The sequence below is a fragment of the Lytechinus variegatus genome, chromosome 11, assembly GCF_018143015.1.
Source record: "Lytechinus variegatus isolate NC3 chromosome 11, Lvar_3.0, whole genome shotgun sequence".
Lineage (NCBI taxonomy): Eukaryota > Metazoa > Echinodermata > Echinoidea > Temnopleuroida > Toxopneustidae > Lytechinus > Lytechinus variegatus.
Window position 1 is genome coordinate 36041110 of NC_054750.1, and position 16266 is coordinate 36057375.

The 16266-nt window shown below is 35.4% G+C and overlaps 1 protein-coding gene across 2 annotated transcripts in view; it reads left to right on the forward strand.

Moving 5' to 3' along the window:
- The first annotated feature begins 547 nt into the window (after positions 1 to 547).
- The window catches only part of LOC121424288 (protein KRI1 homolog), a 143319-nt gene continuing 127600 nt past the window's right edge, over positions 548 to 16266 (forward strand). For both annotated transcript variants that reach the window (XM_041619916.1, XM_041619917.1), the window contains exon 1: positions 548 to 717. In XM_041619916.1, the coding sequence (XP_041475850.1) occupies positions 600 to 717 (118 nt within the window). In that variant the 5' untranslated portion in view covers positions 548 to 599. The remainder of the gene's footprint in view (positions 718 to 16266) is intronic.

Consider the following 16266-nt stretch of genomic DNA (forward strand, 5'->3'; position numbering starts at 1 on the left):
GTAACAATACTCTTTATTTCAGAAAGAGAATGTTTATTAAATATTTCAATGTTGTTTTGTAGGGCAGCTTTGGCGTAATGATCTGCCATTTCATTCCCATGCAGACCACAATGGCTAGGGATCCACTCAAGGTGGATGTGTTTCCCTTGATAGTTTAATTTAGTCGTTAAAATTATGATTTCCGTGACAAAGGATACATCCTTTTCTTCTTTTATGGCCTGTAGTGCGCTCAATGAGTCAGAGAAAATCACAATTCCGACGTATACATCTATAGTCTCCAGCCAGTTGAGGGCAAGGACTCTGCTAATTCAGCTCTGAATGATGATGTATGGTTCGCCATCCTTTTTGCCTCATGGATGGAGAAAGCTGGTACATAGAAAGAAGTGGAGACTGTTCCATTGTTTGGAACTTTTGACCCATCTGTGAATATATGCAACTGATTTGACCATTTACTTCCTATAAGTATACTTCCTGCGTTTAGAATAGTCTAGGTCAGTAGGTTTATTTAGGGGTAAAAAAATAAGCTTTTCATTTTTATTTTGTTTTCCTGAATATCATCGACACCGTAGTTGACGAGATTTGATTCTTAACCTCCGAACATGCTTAATTTTCGTTCCAAAATCCAGACCATGGCTGATGAAACAGTGGAATTCGGCATTAATAAGAATTATGCACAGAATTACAATATATGGAGAAGGAAAGAAGAAATGCAGAAGTGTAAGTATTTATAGATTACTTAAGTTCTGGTCCGAAACAAATAAGTTAGATCTAGTTCAACTAGTAGTTGGCATCATCACCCACACTGCACAGTAACCCAGGCAGGGAGCGCCGGACCGCGAAGCTGTCCGGCGCCCACTTGACAAAATAAGGGTGGCAATGTTTGGCTTATTTTCTCTTTTTCTTTGGGGCAAATGCTTGATTTTTTTACACTGACAGTTTTCATTAGACCTGTAATTCATACTGCTTGGCTCTTATTTGAATTTGATTCTTTATATCATTTTTTCTTGATTAAAAATAGAGATAAAAAAATGAAAATTTTCTTGCCATATTACTTTCCACCAACAGAGGGCGTACACAAAAATATGCCCAAAATTCAAGTTTTTGAGCGCTCTGGTGAATACAAAAATTATTCCCACATTACTAATGATAGATAAATTAAAACTCTATGAAAATTAGTAATTTTGGTCACAAAAGTGATATTTTAATGATATTTTAAAGCGTGTGCTCAATACAGCATTGGCATACCATAGTCCTACCTGTAGATTCTCCACAGGCCAGATGGTAGCAGTGAACAAGTGGACACGCCCAATATTCTGTCGTCATGATCGACCAATTATTTTGCCCCTGGGACCCCGACACACGTCTTCAGACAGTGTCGGGGTCCTGAAGGCTACCCTTCATTATCACCGGAGCACAAAACTTCGCGATGTTTTGCATTAAAAAACCGGTGATAATAATGAATTAAAAATCTAACGATTAATGTCAATCTTACCTAAACAAACTGTTCCTAAATCAGCTTACCTTTGAAAGAAGAATAATGTATACAATTCTAAGAAATCCTTCAAAAGAGCGTCAATTTTCGGACTTTTGTTCCAATCACGAGATCGCCATGTTTGAAGAACGTGAAAATAGTTTCTGCGCATGCGCATGAATATTTATAAGATGACGTCTCTGCCTTTACAACACAGTTTAATGAATATGCATGTAAGTCCAAACTTTCGGCAAGTCGCCTCGATTCAATTAAATCGTGATTTAGGCATATAATTCAATACCATTTTTTTCATATTAATTTGAAGAAAAAAAATCTGTATTAATAAAAAAAGTAATTTATTTCATATATATTTCTATTTTGTTACATTCTGTGTTTTTTATAATATTTTTTTTTATTTTGTCATTTGTTATATTTATTTTCATTCTTTTTATGCTTTGTTTATGGGAAAGGGGGGGGGGGGTAAAGCATGACTGTTCTCTTGGTGTGTGTGTGTTTTATATACTGAACAAAATAACATTTACGAATAGCATGATTGTGTTTTATAATTATATTAAGAGATTTCTAGATCATGTAGAAACTTTTAGTCTGTATTATGATTATTCCCTTTGTTATTATGAGATATTTATATAATATTGACTGGCCTTGAGGGGAACATCAAATATATTGCCAGCAAATGAATCATATTGGCCCGAGTCTTTAGACGAGGGCAATATGGGTCATTTAAGGGCAATATATTTGATGTTCCCGAAAGAAGAGCCAGTCAATATTTTTATTATCATCCAAATCAGATATCTAGAGCAAAAATCATGATAATGGGGATATTTCTTTTAAAAATAGAGTTCTATTGTGTCATGTTAATATCGGTCTAGGCTCTGCACTACCATTATGACGTACTTGCAAGCGCTCGGATTAAGCTTTGTCTTTATTATGACGTATATTGTTGGTGGGCGGATCCTTATGAAGCGTATCTCTTTATACGCATCCACAAATTCCCGGATGTGAGACCAGGGAAAATACAAAGGTATATTTTGCTTCGTCTCTGCATGCAAAGTAAATACGCGCATTGAGACCGAGGAAAATACAAACAATATACCTACCCTTCCCGATATTCAGAAAATGTAGGGCAATACGGTTTTGTAAATGACCAGCTCAGATGTCTGATACGGGTGATAATAAAGAAATATTACCTGATATTTACAGATTCTAATTTTACATTTAGAATAAACAATTTATGATTTTCTTAAATATGAATCCTGATTTTATTGATGTTATTCATCTTTTTCACTTGTTATAGCAATTAGGAAGGAATGAATATGATTTTAAACGAAAGGACATACTTAAAAACAACTTTGCCTCCTTTTAAAATAAATATCAAGATATTGTAAAGAATAAATAATTATGATTAAAAAAAATTCTGCTGCTTTGATAATCTCTAATCACCATGGCAGTAGCATAGGTTTTTTTAATCGCCCCCCTTCTAAAGAAAATTGATAAGAAACGACGTCCAATTTTATGTTAAAGACCTTTTTTTGCTTGTCAAATTCACATTGAAAACATCGAACTCACTGCCGTATCCAGGGGGGGGGCAAAGCCGGCTCGTCCTCCCCCCTCTTGAGAAGCATAATGAAAATTTGTGATGTTAAAAATGGTGTTAAAACCGAACTATGCCCCCTTCGCTTTGAAAGTGAAGACCTTTTTTCTTGTCAAAATTTTTCAGGCCAAATTATTCTTTTTTTTTTGGTAAAAAGATTTCTTTTTTTTTGTTTTTTTGGCTTATCAATTTTTTTCCTGGACGAAATTTCCTTAATTTTGGTTGGAAAACTTTTCTTCTTTTTTTTTGCTCATCAAATTTTTCATTGGAAAAACTTGCCCCCCTTTTGAAAATCATGGTTCCGCCCCTAATTGAGCTCATCTATACGCCGTGCTTACACTGTCAAAAAATAATATAAACAATGCTATTTATTGTGTGAATTGCGCAGTAGTTGTTTAAACATTTTAAATAATTGTTTAAAATCTTAAACAATCATGCTGTAATTATTGATAATTTAATATTTGAATTTAGTTATTGATAATCAAATTTTAAATTTAAACTGTGTTGTTTAAAATTTTAGGTACTTGTTTAAACTGTTTCAACAATTGTGTGATTCGTGTCGTAAACAGCGTTTTTTCAATAATTTTTAACAGTGTATTTGAATGATTAAGAACAAAAAGTGACATGCAAAATATCAAATTAATGGCGCAAAATAGGCGACAGGAGATTGATGGCATGTGAACTTCCGTCATCTATAGTAATATTGTACTTTTTTCACAATTTTTATAACTGCCCCTTAAAATGCTCAGGATAAGGCCGTCCGCGGCCCCAAATAAATTCACTAGTAAAGAGCTGAAAAGCGGAAGTAGCCTTTGTGGGTAATTGACATCATTGTTATTATATAGTTTACTGCCCTTACCTAAGGATCGGAAAAGTTGGTATTGATCAATTTGAAGAAATATATTACTTTAACCTGTAATCTTAATACAAGTTCCGTTCCCAAATATTATTTTTTAAAACTTGATGCCGCCACAAAACAAATTAGCATTAAGCCGAGATGGGAAAACGGGGAAAGGTAAACAAAGGAGAAAACAATATTTTCATGATTTCCTCGCAAACTTGCGCGGAAGCAAATATTTAGAGAGAAAGAAAATCCTGCAAAGCTATCTTTTTCGCCATTGCTTTCCCCTTCGCTCTCACCATTTCTCATGTCCTTTTGGGGGGGTGCGTTAGGATGGGGAAGGCCACCCCACCGCCTCCTTGCGACGAACTTGTTGTAGAAAAATGGAAAAGGTTCATGACAAAGGCCTGACTTTTATTGGGATGTTATGACAAAATCTATCACAAAATTTGATTTCTGCATCAATACTTCAGTGGTACTGCAGTAGAAGTATAGATAAGCTGATTTAGTGTCATCATTATTATTCATTAATTCGTATAAGCAAAACAATTAAGATAACGAACGGGACGTATTTAGAAAAAAAGCGCCTCTTGGATGCCAGGAAAACAATCAGATAAGCAAGATTCGCGGCGAATTTATGCATCCTATATGTAATGAGCAATTCAATTCTTTGTAATTACAGGCCTATCCCGCAGAGATTTATATACTCAATGAATGAGGCTTAAAGAATGCAAACAAGATGAAAGATTACATAGTAATCTATAAACAAACATATGAATTTTGATCATATTTCATGATTCCATACTCTATCTTGTAATCTCCGTTCAAACAAATTGATATTGATATAAGCATCAATTGTATATGAAAATGGTTGTTGGATGATAATGAGATTTGCATATATTTTCATTTTATTTATTTATTTTAAATTCTCATTAAAACATACAACATACAATTCAAACTGACAGAATGATTCATGCATGCATAGTATACAAAATAAATAAAATGGAAAACATAACAAGATGGAAAGAACAAAATTAAAATATGTGGGAGCCAGCATTGGGCTCCGTGATAATGTTTTTAAAATCATTTCACATCAAGGAGTCCTCTAGATTCTAGGCTAAGTCAGCGCAGACCTTTCAGTTGCTGGGTTCCAGAAAATGGGCATCGATGTCTTAAAGGTCAAGTCCACCTCAGAAAAATGTTGATTTTAATCTATAGAGAAAAATCAGACAAGCACAATGCTGAAAATTTCATCAAAAACGGATGTAAAATAAAAAAGTTATGACATTTCAAAGTTTCGCATATTTTCAACAAAATAGTTATATGAACGAGCCAGATACATCCAAATGAGAGATTCGATGACGTCAGTCACTCACTATTTCTTTTGTTTTTTATTGTTTGAATTATACAATATTTCAATTTTTACGAATTTGACGATTAGGACCTCCTTGCCTGAAGCACAAAATGTTAAAATAATGGAATTCCACGTGTTCAGGGAGGAATGAAACTTCATTTTACATGACAATGATGAGAAAATAAAAATATTTCATATTTCATATAATAAAATACAAAAGAAATAGTAAGTGATGTCATCAACTCTCTCATTTGGATGTAACTGGCTCGTTCATATAACTATTTTGTTGAAAATAAGCGAAACTTTAAAATGCCATAACTTTCTTATTTTACGTCCGATTTTGATGAAATTTTCAGTGTTATGCTTGTTTAATTTTTCTCTTTTTATTCAAAACAAGTTTTTGTCGGGGTGGACTTGTCCTTTAAAGAGATGATTTGCTGATCACTCAATAATTTTGATCAACGAATATATTCACAAGCGTACTTAAGAGAGGGGGGGTAGACTGCCCCCCCCCCCTCTGACGAGTCATAACTCATGCAATGGATGTACCCCTGCCCCCATGACAAATCACAACTGATCCCGACGAGCCACAAATGCCCCCTCTTTTGAACTTGTAGACCTTTTTTTTCTTATTTGCTTGTCAATTTTTTTTCTGTTATGAAATCATTTATTTGTGGTTGAAGACAATTTCTTTTCTTTTTTTTTTGCTTGTCAAATTTTTGGGCAGACGAATTTGCACCGCCACCCGGAAAATTCTGGGTACGCCCCTGAAAATATTCCTTTAATATATGAGTATTAATTTATTTCTTCGCTTGTTTATTTACCTATATCTGTAGATTTCTATAATAATAATAAAAAATTTGTAGTACGACACCATGAGTATTATCTCTCGAAAACAAAGAAGACAAGAAGAAAATTAGAGACAAAATAGAGAAGGAAAAAAATGAGGAAGTATAAAAAAAAAACCAAAGGCAAAAACTAAAAAAAAGGGAAGAAAAAAAACCGACCCAAAAATGAAGAGAAGGTAGGGGAACAAAATAAGGAGAATAAAAAAAAGGCCAAAGGAAAATAAAATAGAACAGAAGAAAAGAAAAAAAAATGAAGGAGAAAGAAAAAACAAATAATTCAAATGAAAATATGTTATTTCTTTCAAAGAAAAAACCAAAGCCGTATGTTGACTGGTTACCAGGCAAAGGGAAAAGCAAGAATTTACGGAACTAGACTCATGAATATTCATATAAATCTTTCTCCGACGCATCGAATGATAGCCTTTTGTCTGGGCCTTAAGTTATATTTTCTATATGGACTTTAGTGCTATTGGCAAATCTGATGAACATGCGAACTTACTAAAATTCACACATATGTATATTCAATTATTATTTTATTAGGTGATCTGTCAATTGACAGATCACCTCTTGTGTTTCTACGAATTTTCTTTTTTATTTATTTCTTTATTTATTCTTTTTATTTATTTTTCTTTTTCCACCCTTTTCTTGTTCCACCAAAATCATCAAAACTATTCAATCAATTTTCATCAAAATATTATCAATTATGGACAGTTATCATACAATGTGTACGAAACAAGTTCAACGTCAAATGGTCATCGTGACGTCATCTACGCGCCATTTTGTAAAATCACATTATCAACAATATCTCCATTATCAATCATCAAAAATTAACAATATTAACATCAAATTAACTTCAAATCAAGGGTCAACTGTCCATGTCATCAAACGTCATGTACAGGTCACGACGCGCATGTACGCGCGCGTCAAAATTTTAAAATGCTCAAAATCACTTTTTGATCAAAGTAGAGTACGTTTTAGGTCATTCTAAGCATTTCAGGAATTTGCGCGCTCACAGGTTTTCGCGCGCGTTTACGCGCGTAACGTCCTTACGCAACGCACAACTGCACTTTATTTTACATTAATGCATTTTTTATAAAATTCCCAATAATTTGATGCCTTAACCGACCTTCTACGACCAGTAATAAAGGAATGCGCCTCCGTCAAAGTTTGAATTACGCGCGCAAGCGCGCGTTCACAATAGGCCAAATATGTGCAAAAACATGCTTTTACAAAATTCTATATAGCTCTTCAGATAGTCCGTTGACCCCCAAATTTTCTTTTATATTCAGATAGAGTAGGACTTGTAGATGTGATTTCATGTCACATTTGACAATACATTTTATCATAACGTCTTCAAATTGGCGTCAAAACTAAAATTTTCAATTTTTGTTTCATGTCGTTTTAATAATTTTGCAAATATGACTATAACTCCGTAATCATTGGTCGTTTTTCGCCCGGTTTTCGACATATTGTAGTTAATTATATATTCTTCCAAATTATGTTACATTTGTATCATTTTTAGCAGGAGATCATCATAAATATTAACAATGTATAGAAGTATGATTTATGATATAACTTTCACCTTAAAAATTCAATTTGAGGTTATATTTTATCGTTGCCTTGCAAGTGTATGACAGTTACTATGGTCTGATGGTTAGTGCATCTGCCTTGTAATGCGAGGGTCCCTGGATCGAAACCCATCAGCATCTATTTTTTTTTTATTAAAGTTTGTCTAATTTTGCGTGTAACCCCTATAAGCCAGTTTGGGGTTCATTCTGCAAATGATAAGAAAAAGTTCATTGGTACTAAAGTGACATGATTGTTTTATATTTAATGAGATATTAGTAACAACCTTGATGTCTTCATTATTCTTTTAGATTGTGCGATTCAATACATGCAAAAAAACAACAATGCGTGTACTAGCAACTGGTATTTCAGAGTTGGCTATTGTTATAAGAACACGGCTAACGCTGCATTCCAGAAAGAAATGCAACAAATGCCTCCGTCAGTGTTCATTGCTTTGCTATTCTATTCACCTGGTCTATGCAATTGCTCCAACCTGCTATGTAAGGCATGCTTGTATAATATCTTGCAATGAAATCTACATATCGTCATGTAAGAAATTAAATATCATTTAGTCATTACTGCTCATGTGGCAACTAAATACTGGTCAATGCATAGGCCTACTGGTTTAATTATTTTTTCAAAACTGGATTCTAGAATCTTGCTTTCGTCAACACTATGCTCACTATTTCGTGTTATCACTTGCGAAATTGGAATTGACTATTTTTTAGAAAAACAAGATCTTTACCTTATGTCTTTCAACAGTATTCAACATGTCCTTTCATTAATAAAACTACGCTTATTATCATCATGGTTGTATTGATCTGCATTAACATGGTGATCATAATTAAAAGAATTAGATCGTGATCATGAGATTCAGAGACAGATCACCTAATTCGTCCTAAAGACGAATTAAAATTCTAGTTTATTTTTCTTTTTCCACCCTTTTCTTGTTCCACCAAAATCATCAAAACTATTCAATCAATTTTCATCAAAATATTATCAATTATGGACAGTTATCATACGATGTGTACGAAACAAGTTCAACGTCAAATGGTCATCGTGACGTCATCTACGCGCCATTTTGTAAAATCACATTATCAACAATATCTCCATTATCAATCATCAAAAATTAACAATATTAACATCAAATTAACTTCAGATCAAGGGTCAACTGTCCATGTCATCAAAGGTCATGTACAGGTCACGACGCGCATGTACGCGCGCGTCAAAATTTTAAAATGCTCAAAATCACTTTTTGATCAAAGTAGAGTACGTTTCAGGTCATTCTAAGCATTTCAGGAATTTGCGCGCTCACAGGTTTTCGCGCGCGTTTACGCGCGTAACGTCCTTACGCAACGTACAACTGCACTTTATTTTACATCAATGCATTCTTTATGAAATTTCCAATAATTTGATACCTTAACTGACCTTCTACGACCAGTAATGAAGGAATGCGCCTCCGTCAAAGTTTGAATTACGCGCGCAAGCGCGCGTTCACAATAGGCCAAAAATGTGCAAAAACATGCTTTTACAAAATTCTATATAACTCTTCAGATAGTCCGTTGACCCCCAAATTTTCTTTTATATTCGGATAGAGTAGGACTTGTAGATGTGATTTCATGTCACATTTGACAATACATTTTATTATAACGTCTTCAAATTGGCGTCAAAACTAAAATTTTCAATTTTTGTTTCATGTCGTTTTAATAATTTTGCAAATATGACTATAACTCCGTAATCATCGGTCGTTTTTCGCCCGGTTTTCGACATATTGTAGTTAATTATATATTCTTCCAAATTATGTTACATTTGTATCATTTTGAGCAGGAGATCATCATAAATATTAACAATGTATGGAAGTATAATTTATGATATAACTTTCACCTTAAAAAATCAATTTGAGGTTATATTTTATCGTTGCCTTGCAAGTGTATGGCAGTTACTATGGTCTGATGGTTAGTGCATCTGCCTTGTAATGCGAGGGTCCCTGGATCGAAACCCATCAGCATCTATTATTTTTTTTAATTAAATTTTGTCTCATTTTGCGTGTAACCCCTATAAGCCAGTTTGGGGTTCATTCTGCAAATGATAAGAAAAAGTTCATTGGTACTAAAGTGACATGATTGTTTTATATTTAATGAGATATTAGTAACAACCTTGATGTCTTGATTATTCTTTTAGATTGTGCGATTCAATACATGCAAAAAAACAACAATGCGTGTACTAGCAACTGGTATTTCAGAGTTGGCTATGTATTGTTATAAGAACACGGCTAACGCTGCACTCCAGAAAGAAATGCAACAAATGCCTCCGTCAGTGTTCATTGCTTTGCTATTCTATTCACCTGGTCTATGCAATTGCTCCAACCTGCTCTGTAAGGCATGCTTGTATATCTTGCAATGAAATCTACATATCGTCATGTAAGAAATTAAATGTCATTTAGTCATTACTGCTCATGAGGCAACTAAATACTGGTCAATGCATACTGGTTTAATTTTTTTTTCAAAACTGGATTCTAGAATCTTGCTTTCGTCAACACTATGCTCACTATTTCGTGTTATTACTTGCTAAATTGGAATTGACATTCTTTAGAAAAACAAGATTTATAAAACCTTTTATTTTAATGTCTTTCAACAGTATTTAACAGGTCCTTTCATTGATAAAACTACGTTTATTGTGATGATATTCATATTGATCTGCATTGAAATGATGATCATGATTAAAAAAATAGATCGTGGTCGTGATCATGAGATTCACAGACAGATCACCTAATTCGTCCGTAAGACGAATTAAAATTCTAGTTTTTTAAGTATTTTTCTTTTTATTGTTTGTTTTTGTTTTTTCGCCTGTTTGCTGACAAAAATCAAATTTATCTCGTTGCCTCGTCAAAAGGCTATATCGATCCTCCATTGCTTCCTGTACAAACGACTTTTAATGCACACTGGAAAAAATTTCTTCCGTTTTTTCTTAATTTTGGAACATTACTTCTTCGTCTTGAGGATTGTGAATATTGTGGCTTAAGTTGTAAGTATGTATTGATTTCTTCATTAAAATGTCATCCAATTTCAGTGATTTTTGTGTGAATCCCGATGCTCATCTGGTTTGATCCGGTCCGGATCCGGTGAGCTGGGGTGAAACACCACACAGCCCGAACACAGTATGTGTTTGGGATGCCGCAGTAACCAATTATTAAGCTTGTTATAATGCTCAGGCCAGGGCCTAGGCCAACCAATACTAATAGAAGCATCTCTTCTTAAAAATAATGAAGCGCATTGTTGATATGAGGCGTAATTTCCTTGCGCCCCCGACGCTTATGCTTGTGCGCTTCTGTGCTAAAAATACACATGGCTCTTCTAAAAGATATATTTTCTCTGAAAAGATTCATCATCTCGAACACCAATTCGTAATTGCTGAAAAAGTCTACCAATCCGTCATTATAATGTCATTTGAATGTCTCCTTTTGTAAAACATGATGTTCTTGCGGGATGCAGCAAGAAATAATTATTGCAGACGGGCAAATATCACATGCAACAATAAGTTACAATAGCCCCCCACCTCTTGTAAATTTTATTGTATTTTCCAAGGAAGTTAAGAGAACGTAAAGATAAGAGAATTTTCGGAATAGCTTGTAACTCGATATTTTATCTTGCGCACAGACATAATATGCGCCAATTATACAATCTCTGACATCATACACGCTCAGTGAAAGTTACAAGAAAAGTTAAGACAATTTTCGGAATACGGATTTTATTGTAACTCTAAAGATACAAGAATATTTCTCTTAAGACAATTTTCAGAATACGGCCCCAGGAGCTTACCGTGTATTTATCCATACTCACGGGACAAGGGTAGATTATGGTCAAAATATCTAGAAAGATAAATTGTGAAAAGAGAAATTATGCACTTACCACGATTATATGGATGAAGGTCTAACGAGTGGTAGAATCCTGGCATCGATGCACAGACTGGAACCTCAAAAAACCGAAAAGTTCTCTCCTACCCTAGTCTCGATCGGCCATTTTGTTATGATTCATAACAAAAACGGCCGATCGAGACTGGGGAGAAGGAGAGAACTTTTCGATTTTTTTCGTCTGTAACGTTGGCGAAGAACAATAGGAAGCAAGATGGCGGCGTAAACATCGGGCAAGTCTCTTCCGTCTTTTCACAATATTTTTCTCATTTTTTTTGATGAATTCTTGTTCAAAAAATAACAACAAGGTTGTAGAAATGTCAGAAATATAGTTTTATCCCATGTACGTGATTTAGGGCTAGATCTTTAGAAGGAAAGTAGAAATCTCGGGGGTGAAAGTTTCAGGTTTTGGCTTCCGTCATGTGGGTCAATTACCAGGAAGACCTGGCTTCGTATGAGAGTAAGCTAACGTTAGTAAATTATTTTTACTCTCTAGAAGCCTCCTGGCTAGGGGGGGGGGGGCCACTTATTACATTGACGAGTGGATACCATGCGCTACCAAAAAGCACGTGAAAAGGATGTCTTTTTCAAGATAGGGCACGTTATGTATGTGAGGTGAAAAGGGTGTCAAAAACACAAAAATAATGAAAAAGGGTATCTATTTCGCTAGGAAAGCTACGTGTTTAGGGTCAAATTTGCGGGGATGATATAACAAAATTAAAATGTTTTACAAAGGATGTCTTTTTGCCCCAAACGTTATGTGTTTAGAGTCCGATTTTCCAGTGGCGGACCGTGACCCGGAGGAGACAAAGCATTGGAGGGGCATAGCATTGTTCACAAACAATACAGTGCCCCTCCAATGCTTTGTCTCCTCCGGGTTACGGTCCGCCACTGCGATTTTCGATGTGTAAAGGTAAAACCAACGACCAACGGACCCGTACGTGACATAACAAAATATTGCTGTACTTGTTTACGGGTTCATTTCAGGGACTCTTTGCCAAGAGTATTGTTTTGTTTCCAATATTTGTTAAGGGTCGAGTTTCACATGCCAATACTTGTTAAGGGATGCATTATCAGAATATGTGTTTAGGGTGCTTTTCGAGATCCAATATCCAATAGTCAATGGAAGTGGCCCCCCGGGGAAAAAATGGCTTTTTGTTGACAAAAGAAGATTGCGAAATCTTATTATTCTCTTTGTATTGGGCATGGCACATTTTGGTCGGAATTCACGGAAAAGGCCTTTTGAAATGGAAAGTGGCATTTCAAACGGAAAATCACTGAAAACGTATTTTCCCTCAAAATACACAGAATAGCAACAGAAATTACTCCAAAATAACAATTAAAATGAGAATATTAAATGCAGACCTTCATTTTGAGGAGCGCGATCACGCCGGCGCTCCTACCGCGCTCCTTAAAAAAATAAGGAGAGCAAAAAATCGCGCTCAAAAAAAAAAAAAAAAAAAATTAAAAAAATAAAATTTCACATCTTCAAATCCAAGAAATAGCCTTCTTTTTTCCATAATTCCTTGAAATTACTTTGATTTACTTGAAATCTATCAGAAAAATGAATAATATTCATCTCTTTCCCGACTCTGATTTTAATTTAATCTCGGTAAATATTGCAGTCCCATGTACCGTAAGTAACGGTGTATTAACCGCACCTTTTTCTCGGCGGGATAGAAGTAAAAGTCGGGGGTGGGGTTTATACACGGTGACGGGTCTGAGCCAGCCCGCCGTAACCCCTCCCGTACATGTTCGATGTCTGCCAGTTCACAACACATCGGGTGGCCGGGCGTAGCCGCCCAGGCAATGTCGTTTAGAGGGGTATGAGCCGCGGGTAATGGAAAGCGATTATTACAATATTAATTAAATGTTGTCCATAACAAACGCACCCACCTTCATGACACTAATTTTGACTTTATTCTCGATTCAAAGTAGTGAAGTTCCCTGGCTAATTTAAAAGAGACGCCAAGCATACTCGGTAATATTTTGTCACCGCTGAGCGAGAGTTGAGTGAGCTTTATAGAGATTGCGTTGTAATGTGGTTATAGTGTGACTTAAGCTGGCGCTATTCAAAGTCCCGTTTCGCGCCAGCTTGTTTTTTTTCCTTCCTGTTTGCTTTTCATAAGATACCATGTGAACCACGCACGAGAGAGACGGCACGAAGCCGTAAAAAACAACTGGAAAAATGTCAATTTCTTTGTTTCTCGAACCTTCCTGTAATCCCGTATCCAAAATTCATGCTAAGACATCAAATTTCTGAGAAGTGATTGTGAGGTTGTGATGCAAGAAATGTGAATGTTTCTTCCTCCTACGCTGGGAAAGTCACAGATCATAATTTGATAAGATGTCCTGGCATGACTGGTAGTGGTACTGTATCGTAGTTTGCAATGTAATGGCAGTGCTGTGTGTGTACACTGTGACTGTGAGGTGAGTGAGTGTGTAAGTTGCCAATATTGTCGGGACCGTTCTTTCTTTCTAACATTTGTAGATGAATTGATCAAGAACAGCAGATTTCCGCATACCGGTAATCTCTTTGGATACTTTGAAATCTTAAAAACTTAGATTTTGTTTCTTTGTACCTCAAATATGCATGTAAATGTGAGAGAATTTTTTTTTTTTTTTTTTTTTTTTTTAGTCCAAAGTTGGGGGTGCGGTTAATACACCGTTACTTACGGTAGTCTCATATGTAGATTTTCATGGCAACACCATTGAAGTCTACATGTGGGACTACAATATTTACCGATGTGAGTTCAAATTAGAGTCGAGAAAGTGGTGAACATTCTTCATATTTCTGATAGTTTTCAACTAAATCAAAGTAATTTCAAAGAATTATGGAAAAAAGAAGGCCATTTCATGGATTTAAAGATGGAAAATGTGAAATTTTAGCAATTTTTGTTTTCAATTTTTTTTTTTTTTTTTTTTTAGCAGGAGCGCATACGACATCTTGTAAACGTATTGACGTGACCCAGGCCTAGTTTCACCACAGATTAATTAATAGCTAACACAGCTATTGCATAATGTTAAGAAAAATCTACAATTTATCATACATGTATTGTAATGAATTGATTTGAGCTCCTCACGGAGAGCGATTCTGAGGAGCTCAATTGAGCTCCTCAAAAAAATAAGGAGAGCGATTTATTGAGCTCCACGAAATTATAAACGTGAAGGACTGTTAATGGCCAAAAAACCCCAGAAAACATGATCTCACTTCGCTACAATCATTTATTCACACATCGTGACTGCTCTCGACATCAGCACACTCGATATTACCCTGTGCCCGTACCCGGCCGCGCCTGCCTGGTTGAGCTTTATATCGCTTCATATCGCTCAACTGCACAGTCGTGTGTTGCTGCCCTCTACGTTTGAAGATGTAACAGCACGATATTGTGGTCTTAAAATCCAAGATGGCGGATTGGCGCAAGTCGTTGACTGATGATAACGATGTCCAATAAACCCAAAAATTATCGATGAAATTTAATTTCACCATAAAATAATGCTAATTATGTGAAAGGTGAGGATGTATGCATGCTATTGTGTTCGAAAAATTATTAAATCCCCCCGCATAGATCCGATTAGAATGGATTTTATTGTGTTGTTGGTACAGTAGCAGATACAAATTTTGGCCAGTCGAGTGCACGCGCTGTGATTTTGCTATTCAGTGTGTAAACGGAATTGTCACTTTTCCGTGTGTACAAAGTCTACATGTATGGGGAAACAGAATTTCTGTTTTCTGACATGCTGAAACGGAATTTGAGATTTTCTGAAACGGAAAAGGCCATTTTTTGAAACGGAAAATCACTGTCCCTACAAAAGTTATATCTGGAAAAAAACAGTGTGAGAAAAGTCCTTCCATATATTTGACAAAATGCTGGAAAAAATCACATGTCATATCATGAAATGCCTTCCCAAATTATTCACTTCCTCAAGAGTGGTTTAAGAAGTCATTTATAAACAAGAAACTGTTTATTTTGGGCTAGAAAAGACACAGCTTCGAAAGAAACCAAGTATCAACATACATACAAATGCACACGTGGGACTGTGTTGTACTCGCCCATGTGTTTTATGTGCATTAATGCATTTTGAAATTGGTCTTTTTGAGTCAAAAGAGAGGTCATAATTCCTCTTTTTAATGCTTGCAAATAATCAGGTTACACCAGATTTTAGTAATTTGGACTGTAGAAGGGCATTTCATTGGTGTAAAATGTGTAACCACTGCAGCTAGCTGCGCTAGCATGCATGCAAAGCTCAGACAGCCGGTGCGGCCGGCTGGATAATAGTTACTGTATGCTATAGCGGTAGGCCTACATACTGTCATGACTACATGTACCGGTATGTAATCTTTGTGTGTGTGTGTAGATTAACAAAAAGGGCACATGACGAATTGGCTTGCAACTTGAACTGTAGAAAGTTGATAAATGCGTGCAAAATTGGGAGAGAAATTGCGCTACTTTGAAAATTATTGATTGCTCGATTTGGGCCACCAAAACATTTTTTTCAATAATGGCTTCGATTTGGGCCACCAAAAACATTTTTTTCAATAATGGCTGCCCGAGGTGAATTTCTGGTGGCCCCGGTCCACCAGAAATAATAGTTATTATTGTCTCAATAATTATAAGGCCTTTGATTATAATTATGATTATTTTTATAATTATAATAATGTT